Source organism: Copidosoma floridanum, unplaced genomic scaffold (genome assembly GCF_036245765.1).
Source record: "Copidosoma floridanum isolate Cflo_tuat_1 unplaced genomic scaffold, Cflo_Japanese_pri ptg000021l, whole genome shotgun sequence".
NCBI classification, from domain to species: domain Eukaryota; kingdom Metazoa; phylum Arthropoda; class Insecta; order Hymenoptera; family Encyrtidae; genus Copidosoma; species Copidosoma floridanum.
In genome coordinates, this window is record NW_028321898.1 from 31,603,552 (window position 1) to 31,620,286 (window position 16,735).

The 16,735-nt window shown below is 35.4% G+C and overlaps 1 protein-coding gene across 1 annotated transcript in view; it reads left to right on the top strand.

Moving 5' to 3' along the window:
• Nucleotides 1-16,735, top strand: part of Kdm3 (Lysine demethylase 3) — a 111,747-nt gene that overhangs the window by 14,694 nt on the left and 80,318 nt on the right. The window contains exons 2-6 of the mRNA XM_089594868.1: nt 8,795-9,058; nt 9,153-9,266; nt 13,947-14,141; nt 14,842-14,926; nt 15,367-15,455. Coding sequence (XP_089450994.1) covers nt 8,795-9,058; nt 9,153-9,266; nt 13,947-14,141; nt 14,842-14,926; nt 15,367-15,455 — 747 coding nt within the window. The remainder of the gene's footprint in view (nt 1-8,794; nt 9,059-9,152; nt 9,267-13,946; nt 14,142-14,841; nt 14,927-15,366; nt 15,456-16,735) is intronic.

Sequence of the window (16,735 nt, forward strand, 5' to 3'; positions counted from 1 at the left end):
AAAACGTTATATTATACTGTGTGTAACATTTTTTACGCAACTCGTGCGGCAAGTTCTCGCATCCGTGTGATAGACTTGCACTTGTGGCCTTGTCGGTAACTGTACCGCGTTTATTCCTATACTTGTGCGGGGGAAATCGTGTTCACCACACTTTTTACAAAAATAACTAAGTATTTTAGTACTATTAAGTCGTGGGCGTTTAAACGATTTACAAGCGGATAAACAATATTGTTATCATCAGAGTCGTCTCGAAATAAAAAATAATTATGAGTGAGAGTGAAAGAGTCCCTGCGAAAGAATAAATAACGCACTTAGACAGACATAGTGCCTGTGTATGCATAACGCGGTATCGAGAGATTCGAGAGTGGACTTATCGTTCAACATTGGACAACTTATCTCGACGACCTGTTTGCCCTCTTGCACGCAACGACACACTGAATATGTTTATAGGGGTAAGGTAAATATATCTATTACCGTGGCCGACCCTATTACTTTTGATTGAAAAAAGAAACTGATTATTTGCTGGAAAAAAAAATTATTTAAATCATTAAAGGTCATGTAAATTAAGAGTAAAGATGGAGGTATAAATGCGTGTAAATGTATTTATTAATTCCTCATGGTACTTAGTAAAGGATGACTTTTTCATAAGCGGCGATCGAGACACGGTAATCGGTACGTTCGCTGTAAATGGTGCTTGGTTATGGGCACACGTAAAAAAAATATTCTAAAACATTTTACACGACTGCATGTTGCGTGGTGCTTCAAGTAAGATTTTCCGGTGTACAGCATGATAATTGATTCATTTACCCTAGTTGAGTGAACGGGGAACTAGTGTAGTGGGTAATAAGTCGGAGCAAGAGATAAGTGTAGCGCGTCTTTGTCGTGATGTATTGCTCAATATACTTTTATTAGATGAATCAACAGTTTCGACAAACTGACCCATGTGGTGGTTTAAACATTTTTTTTCTGTGCGGCCTCACCATGCTGCCGATACTTTTAACATGTGTTATTGTAGCAGTCTGGTTTACGATTCCAATTTTTCCCTTGCGATTCAAAGGTATCGTGCCCCCGCACGTGTGTAAATGCAAGGTAATAAACTCGTGCGGGAGGTCTTTATCGATTTGGCGCGCACATAATGCGCTGCTTCCGGATATATAGAGGTTAGGCGAGCAAGTTGGCTCAAGTTGCCATAACATATACATGCAGAGTGTAGCTTCGTATACAGTTAGTTGACCTTGTATCGAGCAGCTGATGATGCTACCGCCGCTGCTGCTATTATAGCTATGAGCAAAACTCGAAACGTTAAAATCATCACGAGCTGTGCATATTGCGTGAGATAAATTAATTAATTTTATATTTAATAATGATTTTTTAATTTCTTATTAGGATCTCTGTTTGTAAAATTTTCAAAAATTACCGAAGACTCGATTGAATTTGCTATTCTATTTATTTATTACTTTACTACACATATTGTTGATAATCCGACCTCAGGATAGGATATCCTTTATTGACATGTCATGACATATTACCAACCATCACCGCCATTATTATCAATCATTATTATCTTTATAATACCAACAAAACATCAAATCATTCAAATTCAAATTTTGATCGCAAAAGCAAAAATCGTTGCAAAAATAATTTATTCATATCATAGATTGCTTAATTATTAGAGCGTCCATTCTGGATACAGGAGATTGTAGATTCAGCTCTCTTTTCCAAAGATGATTTTCGTTTTTTGATTTTTATTAAACGAATTTGTTCATTTTTTATGAAACACAAATTTAATACAAGGATTTACTATTGTTTTAAATATTGTTGATTGACTAATGCTGGCTGATGGCGCTTACGTGTCGAATACTACTTTTCCCTACATTTTTCCTGGAAGGCACACCCGAACCTCAAACACGCCCGAGGAAGGAAAATCAAATTACAGCACATTCCGATTCTTTGATAATGTGTCGATTTTACCTTCCTTAAAATTTTTGATTCCTTTTTGATCTATTTTTTAGTAGTCGATTCTTTGATTCGTAAAAAATATGTATGTTTTTACTGATTAAATAACTCATGCCATTTTCTTACTTTAACTTACTGCCTCTAGATAGCTAGTTAAGCTAACTCGAACTAACTTGTCCTTAAAAAATTAGAATACAATTATTAACAAAAACATGACAAAAAAAAAAAAAAAAAATGTTGCTGTAGCAGTTCTATAGCGCTAAAATTTTCAAAGGCCCTGACCGATACGATGCGTGCTACAATTGGTAAAAAGTATATTTTTCATACCTCCCAATCATTAATCAGTACTTATAAAATATTCAAAATCCTGTAAGAAAATGTGTCTCGTTCGTTACCGATAAGTACCATAAATCTGTCATTAGCTATACTTACTGGTGAATAGAAACGGTGAAAAAAGAGAGGGAGAGAGAGAAATGCACTGGCCTACACTTTTGAGGTGTGTTGTCATCGGCCACACTGCGCGCCGTATAAGTATTAGGCCCATGTTCAACGTAAGATACGTGTGCAGGATAATGGTACAGCAGGTTGAGGCACACGTGTGCGTGCATGCGTGCGTGTGTGTGGGGGAGAGAGAGAGAGAGAGAGTGTATAAGGGAAAGGGGAGTATGTATAGTGACGGTGTAGGGTCGTCGGCACGCTCTATGCACACGTGAGGGCCAATGACCTCCAACGCCAGGCGGGCGCGTATATATTTCTCTCTCTCGCAGCTCTTGCTGTGTGCCCCTCTTTGCATAAGCACTCTGCAAATATATATCATATGTGTGTGCATGCGTATGTCATACGAAGGAGGAAAAGTAGGTGGAGGAGGAGGAGGTGATGGTCTCTGAGGTGCGCACATGCGCGCTCAAGAGATACACTACCACCAATGCGTGTCCTTGACGTTTTACTGTCTGTATACTGATCCTGTGCAAGTATAGTCCAGTGATTTAGTGCAGAGGGTCAGATGGACGAACCGTCGAAATGCTACATAAAACGACGCGGTGCCCCGCCTCGCAACGAGATTTTTTTTGGTGAATCGTCTTGGGCTGCTTGTATTTTTGGAGCTAAAGAAATTTTCAGCCGTGATAGTAGGTACACGAGATTTCATGTTTGTGTGGATAGGTATGCGAGCATATAATTATATTTTGCATCAACGTAAAACACACATTATTTGTACATGGTAGTGTACTACAAAATATACATATTTTTTTTCAACAAGTTTTTTAGCGATGGTCCAAATTTATTTTTTTATTTCAGCTACCCCAGATAAATTTCGTGCTACAACACATTATTATCACCACTATGATACAACGTTGTTTTTATCTAATACTCGATTTGACTTGGTCAGTTTGAAAATTAGTTAATGAACCTTTTTTAAAACCTAATTAATATTTAATTTTTTTAATTTGTCAATCTTTTAAGGCTTCATAATAATGAATTATAGGAATACAAAAGAATTTGTACTTGCTCCTTTTGAAATCAAAATCGAGATCAACTGTTTATATTTTAAACAACTGTCTATGTAGATGCACACATCAACAATAAAATAAATATGTTTTTTCCTAAACTTCACAAATTTTGATATTTTTCATAATTAAAACACGTTTTTGATAGAAAAAGTATAGATTCCCTCGATCAAATTGTGAAGTGATGATTAATTAGATTAAAAAAAACTTCACATCCGAGTTTACAACGTAATAAAAGTGAAGAAAAAAAAAAAAAAAACGAAAAGTATTCAGACGTAAAATTGACAGTGTATTATAAAGAGAAGTTATGACCGAAGCAAGGTCAGACGCTGGCCTCCAACTTCCGGTGGTCTGGCGGTGCGCGGGGAAAGAGCGTGCAAGGGTATATACATGTATAATATTCCCAAGCAATATACGTATATAGCGTCAAGTTGTAAACGTGCTCTCTTGTCCTTTTCCTCTTTCTTTTAACATTTCTTCTCCCTCGGTCGTTCCTCCGTCATGCAAATCGTAAAATATTGCGTGCATATAGTACATCCACCTGTGCGCGCGGAAAAGGGTGTTTGGGGGGGGGGGAAGCAAAAATTTCGCGAATGCTGCTCGCTCTCTTCATTTTTCCACACCACACCCACTTTTCGCCGTTTCTGTCCTTACGCGACTCCTACGTCTCAACTCGCTTTCACGGCCTTACATTCGCTTGGTCTGCTTTAACTTTCCATTAGGTGTATAGCCAACGTCTATTTTCCCTCTCTCTGAGTCCCCCCCACCACTGCTACCCCGGTTCTCGGTCCGCTAAATTTTTTCGAGCTCTCTAGCTCGCTCCCTACTATATTTACATCAACTAATGATCGCATCTCCTTGCAGTGGCTCTGATGCCTTGGCTCTTCGCTCGTACCTGCTTGATTCATCTTTCCACTGGCGTAACCCAGATTTTTTTCTTCATTTCCGTGTACAATGATTACGCGGTGTATCATACGCTCTGATTTTTCCGAATCTTTTCCGCATATACCCCACATGTTTCGTCATCGAATAATAGTTATAAAGTAATAACAGCTGTGACGAAAAAAAATTTATTAATAAATAAGTCAACATTTGCTATTATGAAAACACAACATAATCATAATGTGCACAACTGTTTGTATTGCATATAGTACTAGAAGTAAAAAGTTTGGCGGATGGGCAAGATAATGAATATCTCTTTTTGTTATAAGAGAGGTGATTCTTCTCATGCAGTCTTTGTTTCGTTGATTTGGTTAGCTCAACAACTTGAAGATTTTACGAGACATTTGAAAAATCTGTACCAACTAAAAATATCATCAAAAATGAAATATTTTAATTTTAAAAAGCTCAGATCCCCTCTATTTTTTCTACCAATTTAGTTTTGAAATCACGTACGGAAATAAAAATATGTTTAAAAAAAACTTTGTTTTGAATGTCACGTTTTAAAAATAGTATGCCTAGCTTTGGCGTTTTAAAGGTACAGAAGTAAAACTTGGGACGTGACTTTATTTGTTTTATTTGTAGTGCGGTGAAGAACAAAGTTTGAATACCAATCGATGATTTTAGCTATTCTATTATTTTTCTGCTTCTTTTTGATTTTATAAGTCATCAAATTATGCACCGTAAAAAAAAAAAAAAAAAAAAAAGTCAGCACTTTCGAGGTTGACATATCCTTGGAAATTTTGAAATTTTTGCTGAGTTGAATTTTATCCACTCAAAAACAAGAAAAAAGTTTATCTTGCTGCATAAAGAATAGAAACTTTTTTGTTTACAGCAAGAGCATTTCCTTTTGCCATCAAACATTTTTTTACTTATTAATAATTAAAATTCTTTTGCTTGCGAGCTAATGGAAGATACACAATTTTTCTCGGAAATATCGAAAATAGTGTCCTGACCCCTGCCTGTATGGTTTGACATTCGATGTAAAATTCAAACAAAATTTACTTGGCATCGAAATAAATAATACAAGCTCCAAGGCTAAACAATAACAATACGTATAGATATCGCACGTCGCATGAATACGAAAACAAATATTCCGTGTCATTGAACAAATAGTTTTTTTTTAAATAATTGTATTAATTATATTTTTTTTATTGCCCACCAACCTCTTCTCGTCGTTTACAGTATATACGTTGTGACTGTAAAATCGCAAGTCATGAAGCCAAATTTTTCACATTTTATATTTGTGGGTATGAATCTAAAACTCAAATTGCTCCGTCACGTGGTTGTTTTTTAAGTTTGTTATTTACGAGTGAGTTTTTTTTGTGTATTTTTAGTGTTTGAATCACTAACTTTTTGTTTGTTTATTTTAATACTGTGGGTCACTGTACGTACACGAAAATATCATCTAAATTGAGAAGTTTCTTGACATACCGTCGCTACGTGATCCGTTATGTTACCAAAACAAGTGAAAAAAAGTTCATTTTAGTCAAGCTCTTATTAAAAGCTCTACGAAAAATAAAAAAATTTTACTCTCACAATACCATAATTTTTTCGCGGATTCGTTTGTATAAGTAACATATGTTTTGTCCCGTAGAGATATCTAGCTTTCTCGTGCTTGTCTCTCTCTCTCTCTCTCCATCCTTTGACCTCGGTTGCCAAGTAACGCAACGTGGTGAGGCAGAGCACGAGTCTAGTCGTCTAGTGTTCCCTGAACATCGATGAACTATTGACGAATCGATAGTTCCTGCACTATCGACGCTATCGATAGTCCTATCGGTTGTAAGATCATCGTAAGGTCACGTACATAATATATAGTAATGTGGGTACAACAGACACTGTTTAATAAACATTTAAAAAAATCGCTTGTTAATAAAAAAGTATGTACTCAGTAAAAAAAATCTGAAAAAGTACTGCTCAAGCAACGATTATTCGGATTTAAAAACCATCTAATTGTTTTTTACTGTCAGATTGTATAGTCATTGATGATATATATCTACGGCAAGAAACAATCAATGATCCATCGATGTACCGATAGTTTTACAAAACGCTATCGATACTATCGGGTAATGAAACAATCGATGTTCAAGGAGCACAACCACACGAGCCAAGCTACAGCTGTATTATGTCGAGGTGGCGCGGAGGAGGAGGAGGGGGGGGTGCAAAGTAATGGCAGCCGTTACCTTGGCAACACGGTCGCAACAACCGTTGAGAGGGGCGGGCAGTCCGGTCGGACGATGATAGAGTAGGCGGAGCTCGAACGCGCCGGCCATTGCCGCGACTTTCCCCGTGAAGCGTCGCCCTCTGCAGGCCGTTCCGGCAAGCTTCGAGCTTTCGTTCCAATGCTGAGGATAATTCACGCTAGCTTGGCAGGAGGATGCGCGTACGAGTTTACGGTTCAATGCGATGAAATATGCAGTTACGTGTACAGGTGCATTAGCAAGCGAATAGTGGAGTGAAAGTCAGAATTATCGGACTTTAAACATCACCTTTAGGAATATTTCTTTTCAGAAAAAACGTTACGTTATGTACGTTTGAAGCAATTGAAAAATCTTATCTTTCAAATTCGCAAAAATGATGGTCAAACTAGCTTATAATTTTTATTAATTGAAAAAATAAGTTATAGGTAACAGCTTTCATGATTAGAAAGTCTAGATTACATCTAAGAGAGTATTAATGAACAAAAATCGAATTGTTTTAAAATAAATACTTACAGGAAATAACAGTCAAAAATGACTCGAAAAAACGGAAAAAATACTCTTATATTACAAATTATTCTACTCGCTAAACAATTGTTGATTTTTTTTTTTTTGTTTTTTTTTTTTTGTTTAATACTCCCATGAGCTTGTGTAAATGCCCGTGTCGGCAATATCCGTTAGTCTTTATCATGAGTATGAGTAATGCTAAGAAACAATGACTGTACTTAATCATCCTTCTCATGATTATTTATGATAGAAGTTCACTATTGTTTACAACGCGTCGAACCTCGTCAGTTTCGTCATTTACTTCTTTACATGCGCATTTCCATGCATAAACGTACCAAGCAACTGGCCTACTTAATTTTTTGTTTTTTTCTTAATTCTTTCTCTCAGTATGAACATTTACTCTGTGTGCTAACAATATGGTTCATATTGTAAAATATTACAAATTTTGAAGAACTTTTTTAAAAACAAAGTCTTAAAATCTAAAAATATTGAAAAACAATATCAATGAAAAAAAAAACCCTTTATACCCTATAGTTAGTTATGCCCACTTTTATTTACCTTTTATAAAATCAATTATAAAGACGTCAATGTATTCTTGGTTGTTCTCCTATCAAAAAAAAAAAATATGTTTGTGTCAGTAAACTAAAAAATTGTAGTGATTGCGTCGAGGATTGCGTGTCTAGCCTTTTTATTTGATTTTATTTGTTAAATGTACCGAAATATTATTGTTTTTTTAATTCTTATAACTATTTTATAGTACACGTATACATATTTTAATATAATTATTTTACTGCTACTTTGAAACAGTATCAATTGGGAATACATAACTTATGTTAACATACTAGTGTACCAGATAGTAAGTGTTAAACTTCATTTCCTGCAGCTAACGTTACAACAGAGTTATTATCTACCTGTATAGTTTATTTACCATCTTATTGTTATTTAAAATTAATCTAAATGTTCGTGTTTTTTTCTACCTCGTTCTACACATTAAATTAAAAATAATTTTTTCATAAATATTTAATGTATCAAGTTAAAAAATTTATAAAATATTTTTTCAAATTTAGGATACTTTCATTCTCAAAGTTTAGTTATGGTTAATTTAACATAAACCACAAATAAATTAAATGATAAATCCACACAAGTATAACGACATTAAAATATTTTTATATCTCTGGTCATGTCTTGTTAATTTTATCGGCCTTGGGTTTTTATACGATTGTGACTCCGGTATGCCATATTTAATCTATATATACTTGAGAGGAAATTTCGAGTCCATTGAGTCTTATACTGTTCCAACGGTACAGTGCAGAGCATCGGTCAGTATTATATCTCAGGCCAGGCTCTGTTCCTTTACCCTCGGATGGTACGATAAGCATTGGTAGTACACCATACTGACAAGGAGCTATCTTATAGTGATAGGGACGCATAGAGATATACGAAAAAACCGTGATCTAAACTTCATCTCTCCACATTACAGAGCGAACTCTTTATCACTTTAACTACGGCTATAAAAAATCGACATAAATCTGAGCCTACCGAATTTTGAGTTACAAATAGACTTAGTCACGTGATTTCTCAATTTAAAAAAATTATACCTATTATTACTATTATTATTGTTACTCATACTGATATATGTATACCTAATTCTATTAACTAATTTATTCCTTTACTTATGTTGTGTTTCAGGTATTGGTGGAGTACGACGATGTTGAGTGGCAAAGACGAGAGTGGCTGTCGCCTCACAGAGATAGCGTTTTTTCTTTTTTTCTCGTCGAAAAAGGTATGCACTGGAGTGAGCGACCAGATCCCAAACACACGAGTCTGATCGTCATAGATCATGAAAATAACTCAGCCAACAACAACAATCATCATCCTCGCATCAATGGCAAGCCTCTCCGTAGCAGCCAGAGTGGGGTCTCCTCTGCCTGTGCCGTCCTCTGGCCGGCTCTGGTAAGCTACAAGCCTATAAATATCAGCCCACTGGCTTTGCACTTAAATCTATTGCGGAGATTTATTATAATCGATTTTTTTTTTTTTTTTCAAGACATTTTATTCCCTTGTGGCTCGTGCCGATCTTCCAGAGGACACCAAGCCCGTTGAATATATGCAAGACCGAAGACTAGATTTTGTCGACTACTCCAAGCTCAGGCCGTTTTCGGTGAGTGCACGCAAACTTTTTCACTTCATTTTCATGTTGTTTTAAGTAATAAAAAAAATATTTACACGTACACCCCTACCTTAAGTTAAATATAAACTGAATATAGATTTGTAATCAACGATATGTTTTCACTAGTCAAACAATTAACGTGGTTTCATTCTGTACATTAACGCCACCTATATAAATATAAATTAATAACAAGTGTATTCGTCAATATTTTTGATTCCATGCACCTCCACCTTGATCAAATAATTTACAATAATTCGATAAAATTTTTGGAATACACCGCTGGTTTTATTTGCATATTATAAAAATATTTTTAATGAATACTCAAACATATTTTTGTGTCACCTATCACCGTTCTTTAAAGTTACAAAAGTATTTTATTGAAAGAACAATTATTTTTGGTCAAGCACGTACGACTTTGACAATCTAAACTACTGATTTTCACTCATCAAAGCCAATGTAAATACTTCAAATGTTCAAAACATTCCTATGATTAAAAAAAAATATATATAAGAATCAAAGTTTGACGATAGTAAAATATCTTCAGCCGTAAATTTTTTTTCCGTACGAAAGGTCAAAAAGAGTTGACAAAAAAGAAAACAAGGCAGGCGTGCAAGGTCATGTATGTATAAAAGTGCAGTTCGTTTCGAGAGAGAAAAGAGAGAGAAGCCAGCACGACATTCGCTTTACGACTTCCAAGTATAAATTTACTCGGTTGAAAAGTTTAGGGGTATGAGAGCGGAGTTCACAAACTACTCGGCTCCCCCTCGCCTCACACTTTTTGCCTTTATTCCCCTTGCGTAACAACATTCCTTTTTTCTTTCTCTTCCAAAATCAATATCTCTGCTTATATACCTATATATTTACGGTGTACTAGTGCATGTTGTGAGTACAGAGATGCAAATGTCGACTTGCGTCTCGTGCAAGGAATAAGGGTCAAGTTCTGTCCTGGTGGTTAAATCGCAAATGATGAGTCAAAAATTTCTGCCGTCAAACTGTATCCAAGCTTCGAACTCGCAGTAACTGCAGCTGTTCACAAATACTTGACGATACAAATTGAGACATACCAGTGAGTGTACTTATGTTCAGATCGTGGATAAAGCACTGATGGAGAAGATTTTTGTTAAAAACAAATAATTTTTTATACTCAGAGTATCCTTCAACGGTTGATTAATTTGTAATTGAGTTTTTGACTATCTCTTTTTCTGATTCTAATACTTACATAATATACTCTCTCCATTCTTAGGTAATTAATCTACATTCTCTAACAAATTAACGGACTGGAGTACGAAGTGTCTTTTACAATCAGTACGAAAAATGGTAAAACTTGCTCATCGAAATCAACTATTGAGATTGGGTTTTAATTATTCTCTGAAGTAAAATAGTACTAAGTAACGAGTATAGTAACCCAAGCATTATAGGTACGACGTGTGCAATAAACAATATTCATTTTAGAATTTTTCCTCGATGTATATAAAATTCCAAAAACATTGTAAAAAATGTTAGATTTCATCTTCATCGTATGTATGATTAAAACTTTTAGTATAAAAAAATCCACAGTTTATTCCATTTAATGTTAAAACAAAAGTATTTAAAAATATACCTATCGTTTAAAAAACAGAGTATTTATTGAACTTTTTTAACTTACCATCATTTTTAAAATAAGTTTTTCTTTCAACATCTAATTTGCTTTATTTTGTATTTCATATTTATAAATTTTTGCATAAAATACACGTTAGGCACAATATTTATTAAACATAGTGCTTTCGTTACGTTAACGACCCATATCTTGCAAGGGCATAAAAAGCACGATCGATTAATCGATCGGTCGGTCGGTATACTGCCAGTCCCACGTGCAATATACTAGTGCATTTTCTAATGAATCTAACGCGCTAAAAAATTCGTGCTCTTATAATCATTCAAATTTCTCACGATGCTTCGATTTCCTGAGTTAATACATTCCTCCAAAGATCGAAAGTCGCAAGACAAAACTGAAAGCTACGTGCAACTCCAACGGCAGCTATATCTCAACTCTCCTCCTCCTCTTAACAGTCGTCTCGTCTCGTTGTCATCAAGCGAGGAATTGTTTCCAAGTAATTAAACTGCCCTAGCCCATGGTGCCCCTCTGCCACCTTCTACCTCCCAACCGTTAAAACTCGAGTCACTAGTTGTGTTGGATCGTTTATCGCACATACATTATGCTCCTTCCTGTGCTATATAACGGTGTACCAGCTCGCAGGCTTGTCAATAGGGCGTAAAGACTCGGTTATTTCCGAGGAACTACGAACCGCAAGATTTTAATTGTACGATAATCTCAGTACAAGAAAATTGTTGTGCAACATTTTATTTTTAAAAGAGAGATGATAATATCAGGTAAAACGATATTTAACAATATCATACATCTACAGGTATTTCCTCTACCTATAAGTATAGTTATTTGTTTCACCAAATTACGAGTAATGAGCGAAAAAACGTAGCGAGAAACCTTAATTTGGCCAATTAGAATTTTCTCCTTCGCCCCGATTATACCCGATCGAAATTCAGTTGTGGTCTCAAGTACGTCTATAGGACGACAAGAAGTTCCAGTCACTAAAATAGGATGTCCTTGTACTCGCTCTTTTTTTTGCTTGATGGGTATACTCGTATAAATATAATGATACGTGTATCAACTGTATACGTAACGATGGTCAACTATGTCAAGATATAATTTACCATACATTGTCCGTCATCAGATACATTAAAAGATTAGCTCAAAGAATAAAAAAAATGTTTCGACAGTCTTATTTTTACCTGTATGTGAATATTACGTCCTGTCCGTATAGGTAAGCGAGTACCTCGTTAGCTCGTTGGTTTGCAAGTGCTAAGAGCATTCCTCCACTAGTATGCAAACAACTTTATAAATGCAGTTTACAAGTGCGTACTTGCGTACAAGTGAGATTTTCTCTCGCACGGAAAAAAAAAAAAACGAGTAGCGAGTGACAGCAGCTCAGCTTCCCTCGTAATACACGTTTGTGGGTGGTTGTGTATATGTATATTCAAGGTACACGCGTGCGGTGCGTGGGTGAATAAGGTACGGCTCGCTTGCTGTAGCTGCTCCCCTCTCCCTCCCTCACAATATATAATCGATAAGGGCGGGGTTCGCACTCGAAAGGCGCGCCACCGGCCGCGGCAGTCGAAGCTCACGTAGCACACGGGTACCTATATGTATACCATGCCGTACCTATATAGGTGTGCTTCCTCATCCCTGGCCCGTCCCGTGGCAACAACCCGCCTGGCGAAAGAAAAGGAAAGAATGTTGTGGCAAACTCACTTTGGTGGAATTTCAGCTCTCCTCTAGGTCTCTTTGCGTCACGTTTGCGCATATTTAAATGTGCCTTGTATTTTCTTTGCCTCGTGCACGTACAATGCTGATGTTCATATGGATATGATCGAGGATATGATTGTATCAATCACTTTAGCCAATTTCTGTTTTTTTTTTTTTTTTTAAATCTCTCCGACGATTGTGTTGGATAAAAATAGTTTTAATCTGTAATTTGTAATACTTTTTCATGCATAATCTTTCATTTTTGAGTTATCAGTTATCCACAAAGTCATTGTGTTTTAAATAATAACTAATTGCTTCAGAATTTCAAGTCAATTACTATAAATAAAAGTCTAGCTGTATTCCACGTTTTTTCAAGTCATAAATTTTCTCTGAAAAAACTTCAACGTTACACATCAAGATGTTTTTCGTATTTTAATTAACATTATTTGGTTTAAGTACTATAATCTCAATGCAATTAAACATTTTTTATCTAAAATTGGTTTAAAAAAACTGATTTAAATTTAAGGTTAGTCAGATAGTTGACTTTAATATTAATTGAAAAATTATTTTACTGTCAAATAATTTTAGTTAAAAAAAAAAAAAATTGTAATTTAGTTGGAACAACCGGTCCATTTACTTTTAACACCTGTGGACTTATATAATATGTACTTATAATACTCCATCGAAACGAAGGCATGTATTACACGTACAATTGTACTCTCAATGTTTATTATTATTATTTTTTTTTTCAAGATTATTTCCGTTAAATAAAAAAAAAAAACTATTCTCTGCTCTGTGGATTTCTATATACTGCGCAACACATCAAGTCAGCTCACAGCCGCTCCTTCATGGAAAGAGAAATCTCCTCTCTTCGCGTGCATTCTCTTTCTATTGAAACAATCATTTGTACTGTATGTGTGTGTGTACGTGCCTTTTTATCCTTGAAAAACTCATTGCGTGCTCCCAAAAAAGTGGTGATAATTTAGAGATGATCGGATAATATAATTATTTGAAAGATTTTATTCAATATTAACGTTTAATGCATCGTTTGCTTGTATTTGTTAATATCGTTAGAGACAGGGTCCGTAAAATTTAATTTTAAACTTGACCAATAATATATTGTTCTTTTGTAAATCATTGGGGATATTAAAAGTCGATAATTTAATGAAACTGCTCTGCTACGTGTACTAAACAATGTACTAACCTGTACATTATTTATCAGTCATGAAACACGTGGTCAGCCATAAGAAATGTTTGATTCGTTATGTTGAATTGTTTCAACTCGAGATTTAATTGTAAAGACAGAGAAGGCGACAAAGAGATACTACTTGATGCTTATCCCACAATGATGATTATTTTTGTAATTACAGCAAGACTGGGAGCTGACCAAAGAATCAGCATCATGGGCGTGCGCGGTCAGGCAGTGGGTCGAGATGCAGGACGGCCAAAGTATCCTGCTGACGACACCCAGTGTCCTTGTTGGCTTCAGGGTCGAGGTGTATCGAGCCGAGGGCACCACTCAGTGGTACACGGCCGTCATCGTCAGCTACAACGAATCCACCAAGGTGAGATGAATATGATTAGTCTTGAAGTCTCGTCCGGTGATTTTTCATTTTCATCGAGTGAATATATCCGATTACTGGCATGCGAGTAGGAATTATTTCACAACGAGGAGAAAAAGTCACTTGAAACGAGGGAATATAAAAGTCTCTCTCTTTATAACGAGCGAAAGTCACTCGTTGCAATGAGTGAAAGTTTTTTCTTCATTTTGAGAAACACAGCGAAGACACCGATAAAAACAACAACTTGAAAAGCACCATATATTTTACTTGCCTAAAAAAGTGTAAAACTCACAATTTTCTTCAAAATATTGTTTTCATCTTTGTTTACGCTGTTTTTCTCAAAGTCAAGAAAAAACTAACTCTTTTTAGTGAGAGTTTTTTTTTTTATTCCTCGATTCAAGTGAAATTTGACAATTTTAGTAAGTGTGTCTCACCAATATGCGTTTGATATCATTTTTTTTTTTTTGTTAATAATTCACTTTGACCCATTGAAATTTTAATAAACAACGTTATAACACGACGTGTATTATTCAATCAATTTATTAATAAATTCATACGCGCAACGTATAATCATCAGAAGTAGCAGAGTAAAGTCTGCTCGACAAGTTTGTAGACGTGGCGTTTTTCAGGGCACGTTAATACTTGATGACACGAGCCTTATCTATTTACCGTTTATTCATTTGGACTGGTCATTTTTTTACAGGATTTAACGGTGACAGACGACACGGTCCTGGAGGACCACAACGAGGACCCATGTCTCATACAGATGCGGCTGATCGGCGATGGAAGTAAGTTCCCAGACTCGCTTCTAACTACATTCACCTGCTTCTCTCTCGCTCATTATTTACCTCTTAAAATTTTTTTTTCTTTAATTTGGAATAGCGAGATAATCGTGTTCGCGAAACTGGTAATAGTAGATTCCTAAAAAACCTCTGATATTCTGTACGTCGTAAATGTCTGTATTCTTAAAAATTTTTAAATCTATTATTTACCAAGAACTTTAGATTATATCATTGGCTTTTTTTGCCAGAACTCCTATTATGAAGTATTAAGTTATCGTATCAATAATTTTAATTCAAAAAGTATCAAGTTACTTATATTCCAGAAGTAATACATTTTATTTGTTTTCTTCACTTAAATTTTAAAAACGAAAAAAACATTTTATCTTTTTCCCTATATCTATAAGTAATAGTGATAGGTGTAATGCAGAGTCATCCTTCTATTGCAGTTGCCACGAGTATCATGAGAGGCGAGAATGTTGGTATTACGCCCAGGAGGTCGAGGTCGTCGACTGTTTTGTCTCACACTCTGGTCATGGTGAGTCACGCTTTCGTTATATCATTCACACGTGGTATCATGTATCTTCGATTATTTTAAATATGCTATTTGTCGTATCACTAGAAAACAGTGTAATTATATTATTATTATTATTACTATTATCATTGTATATTTGAGTGTATAGTCATACAAGTGACAATCATGGACTACACTTAAACATAATTCAAGTATATACAGTTGAACTTGATAGCATTTCATTTGTAATTCATATAGCTTCTACTATAGGTAAACGTACAAGTTAGTGGGAATGTTTACAAATATTTTTATTTTGCTTCGCTTCTGAAAAAAGAGTCACTGTTATGTTTTCCGGTATCCACTTTTTCAAATCTAAACGTACTGCTGGCAAAGAAATTACTTATAAATCTCTTGAAAAATATGTTGTACAACTCAGTATTAAAAAAAAAGTTCAAATAAAAAAACGTCAGCTCTCTCGATTACAAAAAGTGCAGTATATTCAACTCACTAGTACACTCGGCACAAAAATAACGTGCTTTAAAAAATTGTCAAATGTAATTAAAAACATCTAGTTTCTAGTCATCAACTATTTTCCATTAGCGAGATAAAAAACCAGTTAAGGCAGTCTAACCTTTTTTTCTAGAACAGTGTACTTATCAGAAAAATTTTCAAAAATAAAAATTATTTAAGTACAAGGTCTCGTGAAGGACTATACTAATCTTAAGATCGTATATTATAATTTAGAGTAGAACATCTTCTGGGAAAGTAACTTTGTGCAAAGTTATCGAACCGCGTGGAAAGTCGAGTAGCGAGCAGATACTCGCTTGCCTCACTTGTATTCAGCATACCGTAACCATACGAGCCAACATAGTTACGGAGAGAAAATCGGTATACAGCTACTCTCCTACGTGAGGTGCTTGCTATTCCAAACGGATAGTATGGGATACTCCCTCGATGCTTCGGAGAGTGAGTTGTTCTCTCACTTTGGGAGACCCAGTCTTCCAAACTTGAAGCAACAGCGATACCCATGCTTGACTTTGTCATCAGTAGCACATTCATGCATGATATACACATGACTGACACGTTGGAGTAGACGCGCTATACTTACTGTTTGGAAGACTGAATCTCCTAAAAGTGAGCATGTGCACACTCACCAAGAGTACTAGTGGTACCCTTCATCCGTACCAATTTTCTCCCCATCACAAGTTTGTGTTGATATATATATTTTTTTTTTTTCTTCAAACGACAGACATATTGGGTTAAATAAGAACATTTTACATTGAGCATTCTTCGAGGTATTCTTG